The sequence below is a fragment of the Chenopodium album genome, chromosome 3 (genome assembly GCF_948465745.1).
Source record: "Chenopodium album chromosome 3, dcCheAlbu1.1, whole genome shotgun sequence".
Taxonomy (NCBI): domain Eukaryota; kingdom Viridiplantae; phylum Streptophyta; class Magnoliopsida; order Caryophyllales; family Amaranthaceae; genus Chenopodium; species Chenopodium album.
In genome coordinates this window covers 14,192,423-14,217,355 of record NC_137836.1, presented here as the reverse complement: position 1 = coordinate 14,217,355, position 24,933 = coordinate 14,192,423, and the positions used below count along the sequence as shown (strand labels likewise).

The following is a 24,933-nucleotide window of genomic DNA, read 5'->3' as shown; positions in this document are numbered from 1 at the left end:
AAAAGCAGTTTTAACATCAAGCTAATCCAACTCAAGATCAAGACTTGCAACTAATCCCAGCACAGTTTTAATAGAAGTCATTTTGATAACAGGAGAGAAGATCTCATCAAAGTCAATGCCCTTTTTCTGGTTGCATCCCTTTACCACCAATCGGGATTTGCGCTTCACTATCTTCTCACCATCTTTCTTATTCTTGAAAACCCACCTGTTTTTCAAGACTTTCTTTCCCTTGGGAGGCTTCTGTAGGAGTTTATAGGTACTACGCAGCGGAAAAAACATGAATCATATTCAATCAAGTACCAATCCCAAGAATCACATGCATAACACACAAGACACACAAGACACATCCACGAAGCTATTCGACAGGCAAATCAGGGAGAGCATAGAGCCCCAAGCGTTGCTCCTCTACTTAGTCCCCGAGATTCGAACGAGCCGTCCACCAATACTAGATTGGTCGAGTGATTGAGGAGAACCGCGATCACCACCTTTACGGACAACCGACCACCGCACGAACCACCACCACCACGACACACCACCGGCGCCTAGGAGGAGGAGAGAGCCGTGAGAGAGAGAGGACTTTGAGAGGGTTGGGTTTAGTGTTTGCTAATTAGGGTTTTGATCACACTGATCAGTTAATTGCTTACTTATTGCAAACCTAGGCACCTAGTCTATTTATAATCTCATTATAATTAGACTAAGGCACGAAGCCCAAAACTCCCTTGTCCACTCCATATGGTCGGCCACCTAGAGTGATGAGGCCCATGTTGGGCCTCGTCCTCTAATGCTCGATTTAGCCCCTTTGTGTGACCTTATAGGATCCGTCCAATTGGGCTTTGGGCTATTTTACTAGTCCAAAGATCGTTAGTACCTCTAGCTATGGCAAAACGACGACCCAAAAGTACGAACTTAATTATCTCCATAATTTGATCCAATTATATATCTAGTAATTGCACACGACGAAGACATAACTCCTTCAATCTCCCACTTGTCTGAGACAAGGGTGCAATATTCAAATTCCTTAAGTCAATATATGTGTCGATTTGATAATATGATTGCATCACATGTCGAGATCATATTAATCTACAAATCGTTTCTTGAAATCTGAGTTAGAATTACAAAACCAAATGATTATTGTGTAATGCATTTGAACGCGGCCACGTATTTTCTGAATTCTCCCTCTTCAAGCGGCCATGACACATTTCCTTATTTAATAGGTAGACTCTATCCAATCTTGTGGCAACATGACTCCCACTCAACTTCTGAAATAACCGGGAAACACCCTTTATAATCTTCAGTTACGGCTAGACGTTTGAGTGTACCACAGTCACAACATCCATTGAATGAAATCAATGTTCCACTCATGTCAAAGGAATCCACTAATATATACGGAAGCTCTATACTTGAACTTCAAAGTAGGTCAATAGTTCGATCATGCATCATTCATGCATATCCAAGTGATTGACCGAGCATCACTATGCCCCTATAGCCCATGAAACTGCGCTATCCAATCAATCTTACATGCTAGTCCATTGTTTGAAATCATTTATGTCCACTTTAATGATCTCGAACTAGGAACTTTAAATAATGTATGAATTTTGTTCACCTGTGGGGTTTCAATTCACCAGGTCATCAACCTGATGAGCCCATCAATTCATAATTATTTTGGACATTTTATTTAATTTCCAAAACCATAATTAAATAAGAGAAATAATAATTTCTATTTTAAACATAATTCTGCAAATTAATGCATTTCTCATGTAATATGCTTTCTCAAAACATATACAACTTAAATTACATAACTTGCTTCAATCCTAAGACTTTAATATGACTCTCATATCTTAGTCCATGGAAGGGGTTTAGTGATTTCTCACTCATAATAAAACTTTGCTGAACACGACCTTCCGCAAGTCAATGATCTCATAATTGAGGTGATATCTCATATCCTTTTGGATTTGTGATGTGACTCTGGCTCCTTTGTTTTTGGGCAAAGGTGACCTGTTAGTCACATGACATTTTAATCCAAACTTCCTCTGTAACTATACACATATTCTGACATTGAGTATGCAACAGTGCTCTGCTTTGAACTCTCCAAGCTCATTGTCCTTTTCCATCCAGACACAAACATGCATTTAGATCACCATCTAGAATCATCTTGCCTGTTTGGAAAACTTGCATTCGTGTAACCTTTTGACAACTTGTTTAAATTACCATTTAACATAATATCTAGAAGAATTCCTTTAGTGCTTCTCAAGTACTTAAGGATTTGTTCTTGGTAATTCTCCGTATGCTTATTCTGAATTTGCTTGAAAACTGTTACATATGCACAAGTCACATGCAACATCTTGCTTTGTACATTTCATGGCACATATAATGAACCTTTTGCAGAAGCATAAGGTACACTAACCATACAACCCAACTCTATTAGATTTTGAAGGCACTGAGTCTTACTGAGTGTATTACCATGAAACATGGGAAGACATCCTCTCTTAGAATCTTGCTTTATGGACTTGTCAAGATCCTTATCAACATAAGTCTCTTGATTCATTCTAATCATTCTTCAAGATTCACTTCATGGATCTTAATTCCCAATATGTACTCAACATCTTCTAAGTCTATCATATTAAAACAATCTTTCTAATCACTGCTTGACTTATTCAAGCATTGATATATCATTTCATATGAACTGTATGTCAACTACATACTAGACTAAAAGACCAATTGCTCCCACTAAACTTCTTGTTTCTACAAGAATTCTTTCGTTCTACTAAGGAAATCAAACTGTTTGATTGCCTAATCAAAACGAATGTTCCAACTCCCTGATGCTTACTTCAATCCATAAATTTTTGAAGTTTGCAAAACTTTCTAGGAATTTCTGGATTTCAAAACTCTTAGGATGTATCATATACATTCTCACCATCAAGAATATTTCATGAAAGTGATTTTGATATCCATTACTAGAATAATCCAAATAGGCTTACCCAACTAATAGGTTTGACCCTATTTGTAAGACTATTATAGACTAACACATTTTTACAAACATGGAGTCCATACTGGATTTCATGGCTTTAAGCCATTTCCTGAGTTGGCATTTATCCAAAGCTTGATTGTAGGGCATGGATTCTAACCGTTCCAGTAGGAAAATTTTAGAATTCACCTTTTTTCAGAATTTCAACAAACTGTTTGTTTTGATCCCAAGTAACCTACGATAGGTATGAGCGACAATAGAATTATTCTCTTCAACTCTTTGAAGTCTTTCATTCTAGTGGGACGACAGAAGCCTCGCTAGTGGAATTAGCTTGCTTCGACACATGGTTTATCAAATTAGCTGATTTCATATGCCTTCGTCTCTGATGTAGTGTTATCCACATCCATTTGTTGCTCGTCTTGAATCTCATCAAGATCTAACTTTACTCCCACTTGGCTTTGTAGGAAGACATTCTTTCTATAAAGACACTATCGCGAGCAACAAACACTTTGTTTCTACGCGATTGTAGGAATAATACCTCTTAGTTTCCATGAGAAGACCCATGAAGAACTACTTTTCTGATTTAGGGTGTATTATGTTATCTTTGTAAACATTTTACATTGATTTCATAACCCTTAATCATGTTTAGAAAAGATAACTTTTGGAACATTTCCAAATCATAACTCTTATGACATCTTTTCTACTGCTTTGGTTAAGTTTCCTGTTTAGTATATTCGCAATTGTTGTTGTTCTAATGCATATCCTCAAAACGATATTCTTAAATCATTAAATCTTGGATCGAACAATGGCAAGCAAAGTTTGATTCATTCTTCATAAACATACAATTTAATTGTAATGTTTCTGGATTGTGAAGTAATTCAACAATTCCCTTTAGATGATCATTCCCTTTTTGAGTTAAATATTTATCATATTGTGGTGTTAAATTGTTTATCTCAAACTGATTATACATTTCATTTTTGGAATTTTGAACTTTTCAATGTTTCCAAGCTTTACTTCATTAAGTAATTATCAACATATTTACTTAAATCGTCAGTAAAAGTGATGAAATAGTTAAATCTCTTTGCTAATTTTGAACTTATTGGTTCACATACATCATATGTATGAGTATCAAAAGGTCATTTTAGCTTCTTTTACCCTTTCTTCTAAAAGGCAACTTGGTCATCCTAACTTTTATCAAGCATGACTTCTAATTCTCTAGTGATTCATAATCACATAAGAATGAGAGTCCATCCAAAACTTTGGATGTGCAAATGGTTTATGTGACCCAACCTTACTTTGTTATAAGTAAGTGTACCTTGAATCATCTAAATTTACTTTTGTGATCTACTTATATCAATGTCATAAAACAAAATTAACTCATATCTAGCAAAATGAAAAACAATTTATTACCTTGGTCATGGATCAACACTTGTCCAAGCCAAGTAAACCAAATTCAGTATTCAAAACAAGAAAACCGAAATATTGTCTCATCAAAACTGGAAATTGTTCTAAAATCATGATAAACTAATCAAAATTTAAAACTATGAAGCTATCTCTGGCCACTCAAATACTTCTAGTGCACCTTCAAGCTCCATTTCCATGCTAGCTTCACTTGTTTGCAGTTCCTGCGCAACATCATTATGTTAAGCACTGCAACTTGGTATCTCATACCTAAGTGAAATTTAAAATGTTTATAACATTATACCTGAGGTTGATGCTCCATTCTTCTTGAGGAAGTCATGGTATTTCTGGCAATTTCGCTTCCAATGCCCCTTCTTCTTGCAGTAAAAGCATTCACTTTCACTTGCAGCCTTGGGATTTTGAGTCGTCTTAGGCTTTTCAGGAGCCTTGGCAACTTACTTGCCCTTGCTCTTGGCACTAGCCTTTTGCCCCTTCTTCTTGAACCCCTTTCCCTTTTGAATCATAAGAACTTCCTTCTTAGGTTCCTTAGGGATTTGTTTCTCAGCACTAACCAACATTGCATGCAATTGATTCATAGCCTTTGCAGTGGCAGTCATGTTAAAATTCATGATAAACTGGTTGAAACTTTCTGGTAGTGAATGGAGAATGATGTCTGTTGCCAAATCATCACTGTATGGGTGCCCCAGTTTTTCCATACTTTGAATTAGGCCGATCATTTTGAAAACATGATCATGAACTGTGGCTCCCTTCTTCATCCTACAATCCAGAATCTCACGATGGAGCTCATACCTTTCAACTCTAGCTTGTTTCTTAAACAAAGCTTTGAGTTCTTGCATGATTGAGTAGGCATCCTGGTCCTCAAAACTCTTTTGAAGACTAGGCTCCATGGTAGCAATCATTAAGCAAGTGATAGGTATAGCTCTGTCATGAGCTTCCTTGTGCTTCTTGATCTCTACCGCAGTTGGATTTTCTGGCAGAGGTCCTGGTAATGGGGTATCAATGATATCCTCTTTACCCTCAGATTTCAGAACAAGTCTTAGCATTCTTTCCCAAGTTGAAAAGTTCTCCCCTGTCAACCTATCCTTCTCAAGGAATGGTCGAAGGTTGTAAACGTTGTTGTCATTGTGGTTACGACTACCCATCTATGTCAAAATAAGGCAAAGTTTAATAATTATGTTTAATTTCAAATTAAAGTACCATAAACGCATTCATTTGGTAACTTTAAAACACTTTATTCAATAATTAATTGATCCCAATTGAATTTTAAGTGATTCCAAGATCCTTTATTTGTGCAATAATTGACCGGACTGAGGCCCTACCATCAACCATTACATTTTCAAGGTGAGTAAACTCTTTACTGATTACAACTCTTGTAACTCTTGGTTGAATAATTAATCATCACATGCTTAATTATTACCCTTAGCTTCAAGGTTCTAAACTCTTTAGGTAACCTTGTTGAGTACAACCAATTAAAAATGTAAAACGTGATTTACCCACACTCCCCTAAGATATAATATGACACCCATCTGAGGCATGACCCATCATAAAATATCAAAGGTTTCATCGGGTTTTTAATTGGAAAAGCTATCTCAATATTACTGGGACCTAGATTCATTATGTTGTGATTATTTAGTGAACTCTAGCGCATCATCAATCAACATAAATAAAATCTAACATGCATAGTCTACTAATGCAATAAATCATGACATAGTATGGCCCCTTAGTCCTAAGAAAACTAGAAATGAAAAAGTTCCCACTTGAATCGTCATGGATCTCCATCCACCTTGCTCCTTTGGACCTTCACTTCATGGGCTTCTTTGGGCTAACACTATTTAAATAACTATTCTATTTACTTTAAATAAAAGTTATAAAAATACTTAACGGTACGCAGAACGCATTTAGATTACAAAAATACATCACGATGCGCAGATCGTATTTAAGAATCTATGGGCCATACTAGTCTATATATAGCAACATAATATCATATATTATAAAAGTGCCATATAATAAATCACTCAACATGCTTGTCTAAACTACAACATCGAATGTTCATAATAAAGTCAACGCATTTCCTAAAATATCTCATATTTTAATCATAATTAGATAATATCATATATTATTCATGACCGTTATAAAATATCATATATTTAATTTAGTCATGAGATAGAATCAAATCATATTTTAATCTAGAAAGATAAATCATATTTAATCTTTCATGATTATCCTAACAAATTTAGGAGATTCTATCCTAATTATTAGCCAATCAAATAATTTTAAAATCAATTATATCCTAATCTAATTATGGGATAATCACATTATTTAAATCAATTATTATCCTTTTGGAATATGCTCAGAATATCCTAGTCAATCTTATCCAAAATTAACCACTTTAATTAGGATAATTACCAATTTAACAACTTTAAATATGGATAATATCAAATATAACAACTTTTGAATATTTGATTTTATCCAAATAAAACCAACTTTATCTTTTAAAATTAAAAGATCATATTTTCAAAATATTTTATCTTATCCAAAATAAAACTGATTTTATCCCAAAATAATTCATAATTATCTTGAAATAATTTTAAAATAGGATAATAAAAAAAAAATAATTTGAAAATACCGCAAGCCACTACCGCCGGCCACCGTGGTTGGCCAGCCGAAACTAGCCACGGTGGCTGGCTGCCTTTACAGCAGCCACTGCCGCAAGGCAGCAGCGGGCAGCTGCTCTGGCAGCCGTGGCAGCAGTCGTGCAACGCTTGCACGCTGCTGCCCACAGCCACTCCAGACCGCCTGCCCTCCCTCCCTCTCGGACTGCCACCCCGGTCGGCAGCCGTCGTGGCTGCGCCACCCAGCCGCGGTTGTCGACCACTTAAAACCTTTTTTTTTATGTTTTAATTTAATTAAAATAACACTTATTAAAATTAAATTAAATCAGTCCAAAAGATTAAAATTAAATTACATTCAATTTTAAAATTAGGGTTCTTCATAAAATTAATCCCAATTTAATTCTAACTTTTAAAATTAAATTGATGATCATACACAAAACACTTTTATGCATAAATCAATCCGATTAAAATTATGAATCATAAAATAAATCGAATTAAATCAAAATAAAGCACAAAAATCATATTTTAGGGCTAGGATTTTCGAAAAATTCGAAATTTAGGGTGAGGGGGTTCGAAAATTTCGAACATGTTAGGGCTAAAATTCGGTCTCTTCATTGCAATTTTGAGCATAATTAAATCACATTTAATCGATTCCAAAAGTTTAATCACATTAAATATAATAATTGAACCATAATTAAATTAATTTCTCCCTCTTAATTGATTATAAAATTAACGTGGACATCAAATAATCGTATTATTATGATCTAGCGCGTTCATGCAAGAGGCTAACTGATACCACTGTAGGAGTTTATAGGTACTACGCAGCGGAAAAACATGAATCATATTCAATCAAGTACCAATCCCAAGAATCACATGCATAACACACAAGACACATAATCATACCTTTGACGCGTGAATTCCACGAAGCTATTCGACAGGCAAATCAGGGAGAGAATAGAGCCCCAAGCGTTGCTCCTCTACTTAGTCCACGAGATTCGAATGAGCCGTCCACCAATACTAGATTGGTCGAGTGATTGAGGAGAACCGCGATCACCACCTTTATGGATAACCGACCACCGCACGAACCACCACCACCACGACACACCACCGGCGCCTAGGAGGAGGAGAGAGCCGTGAGAGAGAGAGGACTTTGAGAGGGTTGGGTTTCGTGTTTGCTAATTAGGGTTTTGATCACACTGATCAGTTAATTGCTTACTTACTGCAAACCTAGGCACCTAGTCTATTTATAATCTCATTATAATTAGACTAGGGCACGAAGCCCAAAACTCCCTTGTCCACTCCATATGGCCGGCCACCTAGAGTGATGAGGCCTATGTTGGGCCTCGTCCTCTAATGCTCGATCTAGCCCCTTTGTGTGACCTTATAGGATCCGTCCAATTGGGCTTTGGGATATTTTACTAGTCCAAAGATCGTTAGTACCTCTAGCTATGGCAAAACGACGACCCAAAAGTACGAACTTAATTATCTCCATAATTTGATCCAATTATATATCTAGTAATTGCACACGACGAAGACATAACTCCTTCAGCTTCACCAACTCATAAGTTTCATTCTTCTGTAAGTAATCCATTTCTTCCTTCATTGCATCGAGCCACATATCATTCTCTTCAAGAGACAACACTTCTTGACAGTTTTCTGGCTCTCCATCCTCGGTGAGTAGAATGAACTCTGAGCTTGGGTACTTTGTTGAAGGTTTATGCTCTCTAGTTGACCTTCGAACCTGTGTATCCTCAACTTAAGGGGTAGGCTGCTCCTCCTTCTCATGAACATGTTCATCATGAACTTCTTCCTCATCTGATGAAGACTCATCAAGATCAACACCATCATCATCATTATGAACACCATCATCATCATGAACTGGTACATCACCATCAGGTTGTACCTCACCAACATCATCATGATTCTTCTCAACATTCTCATCTGCTGGCTGATTTATAGGAGGTACAGGAGAAGAGATATCATCATTAGTATCAAAGGACAATTCTGAAGTAGAAGTATACCTTGTACTCAGAAGATCTGCACCCTTCTCATGCTCAAAGAATACTACATCTCTACTTCTCACAACCTTCTTCTTTTCAGGATCATATAGTCTGAAACCATACTCTTCATCACCATAGCCAACAAAAACACATGGGTTAGTCTTGGAATCAAGCTTCGATCTCTGATCTTTTGGCACATGCGTAAATGTCTTGCATCCAAAGACTCTCATATGTGAATATGAAGGATCACACCCATTCCATGCTTTATCAGGAATGTCAAAACCAAGAGGAACTGATGGAGAATGGTTGATCAAATACACGGCACACTGAACTGCTTCAGCCCAAAATGTCTTAGGAAGATCAGACATTCTAAGCATACATCTCACTTTCTCCACAATGGTTCTGTTCATCCTTTCTGCAACTCCATTGTGTTGTGGTGTATCGGGCTCTGTCTTCTCATGTCTAATGTCATGCTGTGAGAAATAATATTTGAACTCTTTCGAAGTATACTCACCACCATTATCAATTCGAAGACGCTTCAGCTTTCTTTCTGTCTCCCTTTCTACCATGGCATGAAATTTCTGGAAGACCTCAAACACTTAGGTTTTTGTCTTCAACATATACACCCAAGTTCTTCGAGTACCATCATCAATGAAAGTGACAAAATATCTATTGCCACCAAGAGATTCAACTTCAATGGGACCACAAAAATCGGAGTGAACTAACTCCAACTTGGATTGATTTCTAGTAGACTTCCTAGAAAAGGAAGCTCTATGCTGCTTTCCTGCCAAACAGTGATCACAAGGTCAAGAGAAACAATTTTATCAACAGGAATCAATGCTTTACCTTCTAAAAGTTTCAATCCCTTGTCACTCATATGTCCCAATCTTTGATGCCACAGATTAGGAGAATTCTTCTCTTCAACTGCATTTAGCTCACCAGAACATACACTCAAGTATGTCTTATACAAAGAGCAACACAACTCGCCTCGGGCAACTGTCATCGAACCCTTAGACAACTTCCACTTACCATCACCAAAAGTATGTCGGAAGCCCTCTAAATAAAGAACATTAGCAAACAACAAATTAAGGTGTAGATCTGGAATATGGCGCACATTCCTCAATGTAAGCACGCACCCAACAGTTGTCTTCACACGAATATCACCTAACCTAACAATGCTTGCTAAGCTATGATTTCCCATCTTCACACTACCAAAGTCACTAGATTTGTAGTTCATGAAGTACTCTCTCCTGGGAACACAATGGTATGAATCCCCTATATCTTCGAGCCACTCTGTGTCTGAACTATCAACATGATGACACTCACTAGTTGCACAAATCAAAGTGACCTCATCATCACTCTTAGAAGCTGTTGCTGCAGTGTTTTTATCATCTCCTTCTTTCTGTGAATCATTTTTCTTTCTCTGTTCCTTTTTCAAACGGAAACAGTACTTCTTGATATGACCAGGCTTCTTATAGTAATTGCATGTAGTCACATTTCTCCCATCACTGGATTTGGACCTACTCCTTGAGTTATCACGGCCTTTGGGACCCCTACTCTTGCCTCTTCCTCTGCTCTCAAACAAGAGCTTGTGAATTATCAACTCCCATCTCCTTTCTTCTGATTTCTTCATTGAACATGCTCTCTTTTATCACATCCAATGATATCACACCCTTCGGAGTAGAGTTACTAATAGTCGCAACCAAAAGTTTCCTAACTATCTGGCAAAGAACTCAATAAGAACAAAGCCTGCAATTCATCATCAAGAACAATCTTCATAGTAGTCAACTTGTTAATAATATCCTGGAAGTCATTAAGATGCTCAAAAACTGACTTTCCACCCTTCAATTTCAAATTAACAAGTTTCTTAATCAATGAAGCTTTGTTATGAGCGGTCTTCCTCTCATAAAGACCTTCAAGTTTCTTCCACAAATCATAAGGGTTGGACTCCTGTGACACATGGTTGAATATGCTAATATCAATCCATTGTCTAAAGTCCCTAAAGTCTTCCTTTTCAACTTTATCCAATCTTTATCATCCATCTTTTCAGGTTTTGTGGGTTTAACAATGCTACCATTAGTCTTTGTGGTTGTTTCTATTGGTTCATGTAAGTCTTTACAATATAACAAATCTTCCATCATAGGTCTCCAAATTGAATAATTAGTTGATGTCAATTTAACCATCAAACTACCACTAGTCGACTCCATATTGTGACAAATTAAATTCTGGCTCTGATACCAAGTTGTAGGGATCTGAAAGGGTCACTACGACCCCCACAATGTCACACAATCAAGACAATCGACCCAAGTTCAATCCAAAGACATCAAATTCTCACACAACCAATATGACACAATCAAGACAGCAATAGGCAGTAGCAAATCAACAACAATACCAACAATAATTGGAAGAAAACAATAATAATCAACACACACGGATTATACGTGGAAAACCCCTTCGATGTGAAGGATAAAAACCACGGGACCGTTTAAGAAGTCCACCCTAGCTTCTCTTATTGATAATTGAGGTTAAAATAAACCCAAATCAGTCTACAAAGGTTTAACAACCCACCACCAACAACAAACAATAAGAGATCAAAATTAGAGAGCAAAAGAGTAGAATTCACTCAAAAATAGCAGTTCCGTCCGAAGCAGATTCTGACCAAACCATACTTCAAAACGACCTCCAACCGTCCAAAATGAAGCCCTAGATGTCAAGAACAAGCTGTCAAAATTTGAGCACGATCCAACGGTGGAAACTCTGGCAACAACCAGTTTACTAGAAGTTGTCCAGAAAACTCCAAAGTTGGATGCTCTTGTTCAAACCCTCACTTTCTCTCTATTTTTGTGTGTGTTTTTCTTCTGCTGCTTTTACTGCACTTGCTGCCCACTCTTAGCAAGAATTACCCCTCACAAGCTTGCTAAACAAGCCACCAAAAAATAAGCCCCAAGATGGACTCATAATAGTAAGTAAAATGTAATACAATTTGGGTCATTCATGAAGACAAAAATAATGAACATTTTACCACAACTTGGACTAGACCCATAACAATTGTTGCCAAGGTGATCTGGAATAACAATATCTACAACACCTGACCTATTTCAAACGGATCCATCAAAATTAATTTTAACAATACCAACGGGGTCGGAGACCAAGCTACATGAATGACATTAATCGAAGGATTGACAAAGATAAGAGTAGTCTCAAGAGAGTCTAAATGAGTCCTAATTGTCCATTCAAAACAAATTTTCTGAACTCGGGATAGAGTATACATGGAAGAAACAGACATATCTATGTAAAGAAACTTGTCAAAGTTTTAAACAACAAAAAAATACCAATATCAATGGGAAACGATCACAAGTTCACAACTAGTTGATAGTTAGTTTCATCTTTCTAGAATGTTTGAACAAGACTTCAGAAATGGAAAAGGTGATCTTGAGTCTTAGTACAAAACTGACAAAAAGGACATAAAATTGGAACATTAATATGATGGTGAGCGAGATTAGCCCGTGTGGAAATTAAAGGGCATCACTCCGTATGTAATAATCGCCATACAAACTCGATCTATATGGTAATGTGTTATAGTTTTTAGTATACATATTTTAATATTTTATCTATTATTAAGAGTCTTTTTTCAACTTTTACCCAATACATTTCAAACTCTTAATCCTCAACTTTGTTAACTTTAACTTTAAAAAAAAAAAAAAAAAAAAATCCATCAATTTCCATTATAACTTCCTTTCCGAACTTCCAATAAACATATTCAATCACTTCCATAATCGTATTTGCAAAAATAATAATACTCCGTAATACTGTACTTCCTCCGTCCCTAAATTACATTCCTGATTTTTTATTTTGGGTATTCCAAAATTACATTCTTCCTTTTCATTTTTAGTAATTTTTTTTTCCAAATATCCCAAATCAACTCTCTTTTTCTGTTGTATATTTAGTGTTTTCTCACTTTTTCTGTCCTAATCTCACTCAAGATCATTGTGCCTAATTTAAATGAATATGATTGGTTCTTAATTTTCAATTAGAAGCATGTTATTGGTCCTTTTTTTTGGCAAAGGATTGATGATATAACATCATTAATCATTACTCTCTCCGTCTCACTTTGTTAGTCCCATATAAAATCAATCATAAAAAAAATAAGAGAATGAATAATATTTGGAATCTTACATTTTAGTACAAAAATTGCTTAATTAGTTCTATCTTATTAAATGTTCTGATTTTTTATTTGAAAAGCATCAATTACAATGCTTATTTAATGGGATTGATGACCAATCAGAATATTTAATTATTGTCATGTCATCAATCCACTAATGGATTAGAAATAATAAGACCAAATTAGGAAAATAAAATAAAATAAAGGAATAGATTCAATATGGGTAGATCATTTTGAAACGAAATATTACATGAGACTAACATTATGAAACGGAGGGAGTAATATATCTTTGTTTTACTCAAAGACATCATTTAATGTTTTGTATTTCCTATTGAAATATTTTATTATTGTTATTTGTCTAATTCTTTCCTCCTTAATTCCCGTGTAATTTTACAAACAGAAATATAATTTAAGAACGGAGGGAGTAGTAAAAAAAAAACATTCAATAGCTAGTATGGAACAATTGTTTTACACTTTTACATCCATGGGAGTTGCGTAGATTAAGTGCCATCTAAGCAGTGTTGTAACTATTATCATTAATGTATAAGTTCAACCAGTTCTTTTCTACAGCTTTGCTCCTTTATTTATAATTACAATTCATCCAAGCATTGTTCAAAACTATTTTGGATACTACAAATTGTCATATTTTACATTCAAACTTAGGTAATGCATGAAAAGGCTTAAATTTAGATGGACAGCAATAATAATGGTCAAACAAAGGCTGATCTAAAACATCCTTACCAACAATGTGATGTTTTAACTAAATTTAGCTTAATATAGCAAAATTTTAGAGTCGTTTATATAAAGAAATCATAGTACAAGAAAAATAAATAGCAAATGAAGCTATTTCAACCATCCTTGCCTCATTTACGGGTAAAAAAAATCGTATGCCATCAACCATGAAGTCATCTCTTCTAGGCAACATTTTGGCCGTGTTATTTCTTGTGGTGTTTGTCTCTAATGTTCATGCCAAGAGGCCAAACTTCCGGCCTGGTCCGTGGAGAATCGGTAGGGCTACCTTTTACGGTGGCCCAGATGGTTCAGGAACTTATGGTAATTACTCCTTCATATTATTACTCCATCCATCTCTAAAAGTTTTTCTATTTGGACAATAATTGTTTCACAATAAACCAAGCATAAAGAACTTATAGAAACAGGAGTAATATTTAGTCATGTCGCCATTATTGTTATTATTAATAAATTACATAGCTAGATTCCATTGAGTACATATGCATGTATATGTTCATAGATTACGCATGCATGATGAATTTAAATAGCAATGTGTCAAAAAAAAAAAAAATATAGCAATGTGAGAAATGATGAACCTTTTCCTAAGAAAATTTATGTGCCGCTGCCCGCTGGACACTCCTTTCTCTTTGAAATGGTAAATGAGAGTTGAGCACAATTTAGTATGAAATTATTTTTAATATTTCAAAATAAAAGATTATAGAGCTTTATATACTACCTCCGATAAATATTATTTGCAACGATTTGACATAAAGTAGAGAGGAAAAATGTCTAATCGTTGTAAATAATATGTAACGGAGGTAGTATTAAAGCTAAAATTCTTAATAATCAGGGGTGGTTTTAAGCATGTGCAAGACAGTTGATCACACAAGGCCCTAAAGCGAAATTACTAAAAAAAAAATCGTTGTAAATAATATGTAACGGAGGTAGTATTAAAGCTAAAATTCTTAATAATCAGGGGTGGTTTTAAGCATGTGCAAGACAGTTGATCACACAAGGCCCTAAAGCGAAATTACTAAAAAAAAAAAAGAAAAAAAAGGGTTCCATTTTTGAAATTTACTTATATACAAAATAAAGAGAAAACTTGTTAAAATCTGTAATCTATTCTTCAATTTTGTCCTAAAATTTATATTTTAATTTAGTATTACCTCGAATTTTTATTAGTTGCAACTTTTGGGTACTATTTGTGAGATATAAAATATTCCAAATTAGCAACTAATAAAAATCGAAGGTAGTATAATATTTTTCCTTACACAAAAGATTTTAAGACCTAATTTAACAAAATTGCACAGGGTCATTTTTCAGTGTTAGCATTTGTAGCCCTGCCTGTAATTATATAGTTGAGCATCTTACCACCAAGCAATGTTACCTTTTGATACAAAATATTAACATCTATAACAAATTTATTTACAAGAAAAAATGTAATAACCCAGGCCATCACCCGAGCCCAAATACTAGGTTTTTTTCAAAAGAAACATAACTCACAAATGAGTTGACATTATTTGTCTCACCTTAAATAAATAAGAAAAAAAAAATTATCACACTACTACTCCCATTATAAATTGGTTTTAGGAACAATCATATTGGACTTGTATGTGGTCAAACTCTCCTCCAATACGAATTTATAATTTATATACGGCCCAACAAGATCTATCAGTTTTACTTAAAAGTTCAATTCCATGGGTGAACGCATTTGCATAGAGTACATGAAAGTGCACAAAGTTGATTAATGTTGATTTGAATGTAAACAGAGGGAGCATGTGGATATGGGGATATATCAACCAAAGAAGGCAAAGGGGGGTTTGGGGTGCAAACTGCAGCTATAAGCACAGCATTGTTCAACAATGGAGCAGCTTGTGGCTCTTGTTATGAGCTCAGTTGTGAAGAGCCTGCAAAGGGCTGCAAAGCTGGTGCTTCCACCATCACCATTACCGGCAACAACTGGTGCCCTGATGGAGGGTGGTGCAGCCCTCCCCAGGAGCATTTTGATCTAACTCAACCAGCCTTTCTTCAAATTGCTGAGTACAAGGCTGGCGTTGTCCCAATTAAATATCGCAGGTTTGTAACTCATGAAGTACTCCGTTTGTTCGAAATTATTTGTCACACTATCCTAAATCCCAACTCCTCATAATGCTGCATCTCTTAAGTCGCTATTCATGAAGCAATGAGCTAGGAAGTTATTTACAGAACTTCAGAGAAATCAATATGCTTGAGAACTTTCAAACACTGGCTTTATTCCCATAAAAAATAAATTATTTTCTACTGTATTTAGCTCGTAAAGCTGAAAAGTTGATACATGACTTGCCACAATTTTCTTTCTTTTTTTTTTCCTTCCATATTGCAAAAATAATAAAACAGAGAATCAGAGTAACTGAATCGAATGTTTATGCATGACATGCAGGGTTCCATGCATAAGAACAGGAGGAATCCGTTTCAGCATATCTCCGCATTCGAACCCCTACTACCTGCTCGTGTTGATATGGAATGTCGCAGGTGCAGGAGATGTAGAAAGCGTAATGATAAAGGGAGATAAGGGTAAGCCATTTAAACCAATGAAGCGCAACTGGGGACAAAACTGGGAGAGCGATGACAATTACGTAGGGCAATCAATTACCTTCAGAGTCAGAACCAGCGATGGCAAGAAGTCTACTTCATGGCATGTAGTCCCAAACACTTGGCAGTTTGGTCAGACATACGAAGGCAAGAACTTCAGATAAATTTTGCCGAAGCTTACGCTCTTCACCAGCTAACACCAAATTCCTTCTGAAGTTTGACGCTGATATATAATCACTAGTTTATCTGCTCTAAAGTTATACTTTTGCATGCAAAATTTAAATAAATAAAGAAAAAAGAAAAAGGGGAAAAATATATGCTCTATTTAGCACCAAAACTCTTCAATATCTCAATATATACACGATGACGTGAATTCATGTAGTGAGAAACTGAGAAAGCAAAAACTGAATATAAATAAAACTCAGGCTAGAAGAAGAATATGTGCGCATATACTTATGCAGTACTTCAATTCTGGGTCACTCGCATTACTCCATTTGAGGGTGATTTCCTCTAAACACATGCAGGTGAATAGATTTGTCCTTTGTGTATTATAAGCACAAATCCCACAAGTCCGATTGTCATGCACGCCTTAAACCTCCCAGTACAATATCTATGGTATCAAACTCAATGTTGACCAAAAACCCACCAAATCATCAGTGCCAAGTTCAATTTTCCGTCTTCTTTAACATCACATCAGAAAATCGTGCAAAGAGATGTCTTCAGTTCATAACATTCCCCATACAGCATAGGATAGCCCTAAGAATTCTTGAATGTTCAGAGGGGCATACGGTTAACTTACCTTGAACAAATGCAGTCGCCACTTTTCTACCGGACTTTATCTTGCACTTATCGCACAACAGTCCAAGCATGCCCATCACTTCCCTGTTTCTGCTTCTTTTTTCTCTTCCGTTCCTCTCTCGTGTCTGTTTTTCCAGTATTTCGTTTCGCAAGTCGTGAACGGATTTCCAGCAACTTTGATTTAGCGTCTCGGAAAGGTGCATCAGACTTCATAGCCATTAGTTGCTGAAATAGCACATGAAAGAATTAGTTTCCTTGCTTGACATGCTTATTGCACAAGTGTCAGTATAATGGTGACCTCGATAGATAAGATTGCGAATATACATACCTTGAGATGGTCCATTGCAGCAAGGTTAAAGCCAAGAGTATCTTTGCAATCCTGATACATAAATTAGATATTGATAAGCATCATTTACTTAGAAGAAACAAATAACCAGATTATCTTAAACTCTCAATGTCCAAATACCATAGAAAGGGCAAGCTGATAGCTTCGCATATACAAAGGTGCCAAACGGATTATTTGGGTGACGAGTCTTTCAGTTCGGGCTGAGACAGGTCACGCTGGGTCAGGTCATATTCAGGTCTATAGTAAATAAGTTAATCATAAAAAGTAACCAATCTTAATCCTTTTTTTTTTCGGGTCAAGTTAGTCGATTTCAGGTTAAGTTCAGGTCTTGGTCAGGTTGGTTTGCTATGTCAGGGATGCATAGGAAACGATGGTGGTATGCAAGCCTGAGGGAAAGGGGGAAGCCTCGTCTCCTGAAACAGGCATCATAAAAGTTCCTAAAACACTAAAAAGTCACTATACTGCTCATCAACTTGGCTACAAGCATCACATATACAAGGTTGGAACTCAATGGCTATGCAAATTTTTGATAACTTTACCACCCAAGTTAGGTAGCCACAAATCAGAAACATCATTATTGATAAAACCAGGACTGAGTTTATTCATCAACAATCAGTAGTTAAACTATAATGTGTACATACTTGAGTACAAATACGTGAAGAGGATGAAAATTAGAAGAGCAAGCTAAGAGCCCACTAAAATAACACATTGAAAAAAAGCTTGCAGGAATCAACAGTATTAGATCAAAGGATACCTTCACTCTTGAATGCAGGACATCTTTAAGAACAGTCAACACTGGTCTTGCAGAAGGTGTGCTTATTAACTGATGATAATGCGTCTGCAGCAATACTACTGCTACCCTGCAAATGAGCTCAACCTGCATTTGCAATTTGTGGCGTCAATGTTTGATCCTCAATATTGACTTCCAATGTGAACCTCCTCACAGAAAGAGGTTAACAACAAACAGAAAAATACTTCCAAAGTTCCAAGATGCATGATTTTACATTCCAAGTATCATCAAGTACATTAAGAGTATATGAGCTTGTGTGTGTGTGACTGTGTGTGTGTGGCTGTGTGTGAAGAGAAAAAGAAGAAATATTTGTTTACTGGGCACTTAACACGATCACAAGACTTAATATCTTCTTTTATACCTATGGTGTCCTCTTTTCTTCACAATGATGGGGTTAAACAATGAACATTAAGGAAATATAATCAATACTCCATATCTAGAAAAAAAAATAAGGAAATCTGTACAAAATTTTCATAAACTTAGAAACAGAAGATATTGTCAATAACCTTGTTTACACCTGGCAATTCTGACCCAGTCCAGATGACCTGACCCGTATGACCCGACCCATGACCCGAAATCGACCCGAAAATAGTGACCCGGAATTGACCCAAAACCCGAATCAACCCAACGGAATTGACCCGAACTTAACCCGAAACCCAAAAACGACCCGACCCGAAGTTGACTCGAGACCCGAAATGACCCGACCTGAAGTGACCCGAGACCCGAAGTTGACCTGATACCCAAAGTCACTCGACCTTTAACTTGAATTAATTGACCCAAATAGACTCGAAACCCAAAGTAACCCGAACCAAAATTATCTTATACCTTAAATGACCAGAATCTATTTAAGCTAAAGACTTGACCTGAGTCCTGAGCAAACCGAAATAGAAAGAAGCCGCAATCAAAGTGACTTAATTTTTTTTATTAAATTGTAATGCGTAACAGTGTAAGCAATTTACATATTTTGAGCATTACTTTTCTTGATTTCTTCGGCCTTTTATCTCTATAAGTTAATAAAAAATTGTAAAAAGATTGAAATTTAACGACTATTCTACGGAGTTTGTCCATAAGATTAAAAAAAATTAACAAAAGCTCGAAATAAAAGTCACAATTCTCACAAGTCTAGAAACAAAAATAGTACAATAATAATGCGTACATAACATAATGTTCAATACCAAATGAAATTACAAAATAATCTAAAGTCAAACAATTACTGCATTGCATGAAAAAAGTAGCCTTAATAAATATAGTGAGTTTCTTGTCAAAAAATATATAAATATATAAATATGTATATAGAGTTGAATTTAACCCAATGCATCGACCCGAATATCCCGAAAATTAGACCCGAAGATTGACCCGACACGAACTGACCCGACCTGAACTGATCCGACCCAAACTTGACCCAACCTGAACTCGACCCAAAATGTTGACCCGAAACCCGACCTGACCCGATTATCATTTGACCCGAAATCAACCAGAAACCCGAAATGACCCAACCCGATTATCAGTTGACCCGAAATCAACCCGAAACCCGAAATGACCCGACCCCACCCAAACTTGACCCGATAATTTTTTACCCAAAATGACCCGACTCGAATGACCCATTTGCCAGGTCTAACCTTGTTTGACATATACATGTACAACGTGCAAAAACAAAAATACAACTAGGCAGTAAAATACACATTAGCAGAAAAAAAATGGGCAACCACAGATTAACATTTAATATTGACCCAATAAACTAAAATGGGCAAAAATGACCCAATAAACTAAAATGCGCATACATGACCCAAGAAACAAAGAACATTCAATAAAATGAGATATAAAAAATCAAATAGAAATGTATCAGTATGAATGAGATCTGACCTTTTCAGAATTTGAGGTCCAATTTTTCAAATACGAAAGCAGTTTTAGAGCATCAGAAAATGGTATTGCCTGCAATCAATTCAAAAAGAAGGTTAGGAAAACCATATACCCACTGGCAGAATCCAATAACCGCAAACTTTGGTGAAGGGGAAAATATTCAACATCAGAATATCAGAATATAACTGAAGATCAGAAAGTTAATCAGAAGTGTCCGTACAAGTAAAGTCTGCTCCAGATCATTGGGCCGGACATTTGAAATTGAGCGAAGAACATAATCAGAGGGTGAAAGTCCAAGCATAAGTATGTTCGGCTGAAACCTGGCCATTGCCCCCCTTGTTTTCTCCTCCTGTACATCACAATTTAATAAATCAAATGACTTAATTTCAATTTTTCCTGAAATTTATGTATAAATTCACTCACTAATACACATGGGAAAGAAAAATACAAAGAAGACTATTAACTTAGGAAGAAAAAGACATTTGACATAGTATATTTTGGCATAGCCAGTGAACCAACCATGCAAATGCTTGGCATAAATCTATGTACTTTGAATGATCATTATGCAAATTAATCAACATATCATTGACAGTACAATTACCTCATATTCAGCAATACGCTTCGTTTCAGCTTCTGCCAAATCCAGTGCTTCAATAATCAAGTCAGTTGCAGTTAAGGTTTCCTGAGTTTTCTTTCCTGCTGATGCCACAGCACCCTCCTCAGGAAGCTCGTCCTTCGGGGCATGTCTATTTTCAAATGCACCGTCAAGATCACCCTCAAACATCTCCTCCAACCTTTTTTCTTTCTCTTCCTACAAAAGATGTAGATGACAGTTAAATTAATAAAAAGAAACTAAAAGCTTTCCAGAAGCCTCATCATCAGACAAAGTGGCCAATATGGAGGAATACCTCAATGAAAAATGGTTCATCAGTGCGATCCCAACGCCTTATGGACCTATCATGAGATCCTGTGACAATAAAATCACCACGACTACTGAGTGCTAGACACCATATCTCAGCATGATGTCCTTCAACAGTTAAAAGCAATTCAAACTTATCAGCATCCCAGTACTTCAAAAGCCGGTCCTTCCCAACACTAAATACATAGTGAGTATTAGGAACAAACTTCACATCCATGACACTGCCACAGGAAAAAGAGATTCACTAGTCAAGTAAAGCACCAGGGAATTATAAAATGCCTTTTGTGTTTTGTCAAAATAGGCTAAGATAAGTACCTATCAGCATGGGCAAAGATCGATTTATGGCAGTCACCAAAGTCCAAACCCCAAATCTTTAGATTTTTGTCTGCAGACCCCGTAACTATCAGATCCCCATCAGATGATATATCCATACATAATACAGGCAATTTGTGACCATATAGTGTAAGGAAGAATTTCAGTGTATCCGCAAAGAAGACCTAGAAAATTTCACACATCAGAAAATATAACAAACGACTAATAAGGCAAGTAAGGCCTCATAAAAATAAAGGGGTGATCATATCAAATGAGAAATCAGTAGATAACGTGATAGTATAGAAGATGCAAAGATGCTATCAAATATTATACCCTATTCGACAAGCAATGTAAGAATAACTATGTAAGCTTGCACTTAGAAATACAAGCAGATAAAAGAGTCAGGACAAACTAACCTTTACTGTGCAATCCAACAACGCAACAGCAATATACTTTGCATCTGGGCTCAGTGCAATCTTCAAAACATCATCATTCATTTTCATTGTCCTCACATTAGACACTGTTAAGCGCTCCAAGTCCTATGAGTAAGAATAGCAACTTCTTTATACAAACAAGAAAAGAGGCAGCTTGGTTTGCACAAATATATACACTACAGGGTAACTTATTCAATCGCAGATCACATGTTTGTAATAACAAATAAAATTATATGCCAGAACAGCAAAAACAAACATACTGAATATTTATCCAAAAGTCCTATTACACCTAAGTTCTTATTAAGATAACAACTGACAATCATGATGGGCAAGATGAAATTTTAAGGTACGAATGGAAAAGAAGAAGAGCACAGGGAACTCACGTGACCAGACTTCTTCAATCGGCGATACTCCCAGAACTTAACCTCGTGGTCTGCACTACCAGTAACAAAACCAGTTTTGTCGGGCATGCTAGTAATTGAATGAATAGAGCCTCCATGAGCCTCCACTACCTCCACACATGTAGCACTGGGAACATCTATTATTTCAATCTTTCCACCTTTAGTCCCAACAAGTGCATACTTGTTCTGGTCACCAGAAACAAACATGCTGCACAGTCCATAGCCAGAATCAATAGTTCGAAGGCAGTTACAGGTACTGGGATTCCAAATCTTCACTGCATTGTGACTTGTTGACAGTAAAAGAGAGTTATCCGGGCTGAGACTAAGACTTCTAACATCTGAACGATGACCTTGGAGCTCAATAGCCAGTGTCTGTGTACTTGAATCACTTCCTATGGAATATATTTCTACAGAATTATTGTTCAGTGACAAGGCTAATGTGGCCAAGGAGTTCTTTGGATTGATTGGACAGAAAGAGGTCGAACAAATCTTCTTTCCAGACCTTACAATTTGAAGAAGCTTAAAAACATCAGAGACTACAATAGTTGGACTGCTCTCCTCTAGAGAAGTGTGTTTTCCATCTCCAATATCTGTACCCTCAGCCACATTTTTGGAGGGATCTTTTTCTTTCTTCTCTTTCTTGTCTTTCTTCTCCTTCTTTCTATGAACTCTGCGCTTAGCTTTGCGCTTGGACTCGGCCTCATCTAACATACGGAATATCTCCACTGTCTTACCTGCCACTTGACATGCTAAAAGATTACCAAGCTTATTAAATCTTAAATTTGCAACTCGGTCTTTGGTCTGCCTCGGAATTTCACCAAAGTACTTCAGGACTTCCCACTTGTTACGAGCTGATGAAAGATCGTTGTCTACAGAATCCTTATGATCAGAACTACCTATTTCTCCATCTCCCAAATCATTCTTGGTTACGGTGTAAAATCGAAGTTCAAGGTCTGCTGAGCCTGTTACCACATATCTCTCCTCTGGATCACTATCTATAGACCAAATCTCACTATGATGACCACTAACTATTTGCATACAATATTGGGTCTCAGTATCCCAAACTCTAACAAACTTGTCCTTTGAGGAGCTGACTAGCTTTTTTCCAGAATCGAGAAAAAGCAGATCTGTCACCTAAACATTGTAACACCAACAGGGTAAATACATGAACATCAATGCTTACAGAGACTATCAAACTACTAAAAGCATAACATTTCTCAAAAGAAATCAAATGAACAAACATAAACCAGTATCAATCCTATAATAATAGATATAAAAGTGATGTACAAACTTGATCACGGTGCCCACGAAGACGATAAAGGCCAGTCTCGCCAACCACATCCCACAAGATAATATCATTATCCTTTCCACCAGACGCTAACATCGATCCAATCTTATTGTAACGAAGAGCAGTAACAGCTCCTTTATGTCCATTCAATGTTGTTTCACATGTTCCCTTACTCAAATCCCATATTCTTATACTGCCATCAGCATGCCCAACTGCCACCTGAAAGAACAAAAATTAGCAAAAATGAAGAACAACCAGAGCAAACCTATCAAATCAGCATTAGCTATACACATTCATTTTCTCCCCCTCCCCACAAAGGGTATAGAAACCGATGAATACCGGTCAAGGATTTCAAATTCCATCCTATTCCTGCCTTCTGGTCAACCTTCTTATACCTTATTGACATCAATATCATACTAGCAAGACAAAGCTCCTACATACATACATAGTATTTTCTGTAAACTGGAAAAACCCAACACATTCGACTAATTAACAGCAAAATATCATCTTACAGCAACTCAAATAAAATACCCATTTCTTCCAACAACAAAACCATATCAAAAGCATCAACATTTCCCCAATAAAACACCATTTCATTCAGCAAAGTGAAAAACAAATTGAACAACAAATCATCAAATAACACAACCCAGATAACATTTATCTCAAATCCACCAAAACCCAATTCAAAAACACAATCAAATTGATAAACAAAGAGAAAGAAAGAGAGTAATTACCAATGCGGAAGCCGGGGAGGCGACAATAGAGGTGACAGCAAGAGAAGGACCAGGAGAAGAAGCAGAAGGAGAGAGTGTCTTGGAGCAAACACCTTGACGAACCTGCCAAACACCGACCTTCTCAAGAGCAGGAGAGAGAAGGAACTTGCCGGAGCTGTCGTAGCAGATGTTGGACTCCAATGAAGCAATCACCCCGAAAGTTGCCGCTGGTTCATAGCGAAGGTACGACTTCACCATTTTTTCCGGCGAGTAAAGAAAGGGTTATTGGGTTCAAGCTTTGCTTGTCGGCCCTTTTCTGTTTGTATGTTCAAATTTGACAAATTGAATGTTTATGTAAAATTCAAGGGTTTTAGGGGTTTTGCACTTTTGCGTTTCGGGTATCAGGGTTTTAAGTATGTCTAAAAGTGATATTCATCAATAACTATAGGCGCATTAAATTAGGAAAATTTGTAAATCGTAGCAATTTAAAGTTTGTATTTTGCAAATTTACAAGTTGAAAAATCTTTGATTAAAAGGGGTCTGAATTGAGCTCGGAATTAGCAAAAAAATAACGCAAGTATCTCGTTTTGCGTAACAAAAGTGTATCGATT

General features: G+C 36.4%; 2 protein-coding genes across 2 annotated transcripts; one reads left to right on the top strand and one right to left on the bottom strand.

Moving 5' to 3' along the window:
- Positions 1-14,060: 14,060 nt before the first annotated feature.
- On the top strand, positions 14,061-16,625 carry LOC145624869 (expansin-A32-like). Its single transcript, XM_081677954.1, has 3 exons — positions 14,061-14,214; positions 15,660-15,966; positions 16,310-16,625. The coding sequence occupies exons 1-3, from the start codon at positions 14,061-14,063 to the stop codon at positions 16,623-16,625; spliced, it is 777 nt and encodes a 258-aa protein (XP_081534080.1).
- A 182-nt stretch (positions 16,626-16,807) lies between these two features.
- On the bottom strand, positions 16,808-24,676 carry LOC145611821 (uncharacterized). Its single transcript, XM_081667193.1, has 12 exons — positions 24,344-24,676; positions 23,613-23,828; positions 22,304-23,455; positions 21,903-22,025; positions 21,490-21,671; positions 21,164-21,395; positions 20,857-21,066; positions 20,476-20,604; positions 20,259-20,327; positions 18,360-18,482; positions 17,588-17,638; positions 16,808-17,484 (listed from the first exon to the last, which is right to left on the bottom strand). The coding sequence occupies exons 1-12, from the start codon at positions 24,578-24,580 to the stop codon at positions 17,308-17,310; spliced, it is 2,901 nt and encodes a 966-aa protein (XP_081523319.1). The 5' UTR covers positions 24,581-24,676; the 3' UTR covers positions 16,808-17,307.
- Between the last annotated feature and the right edge of the window lie 257 nt (positions 24,677-24,933).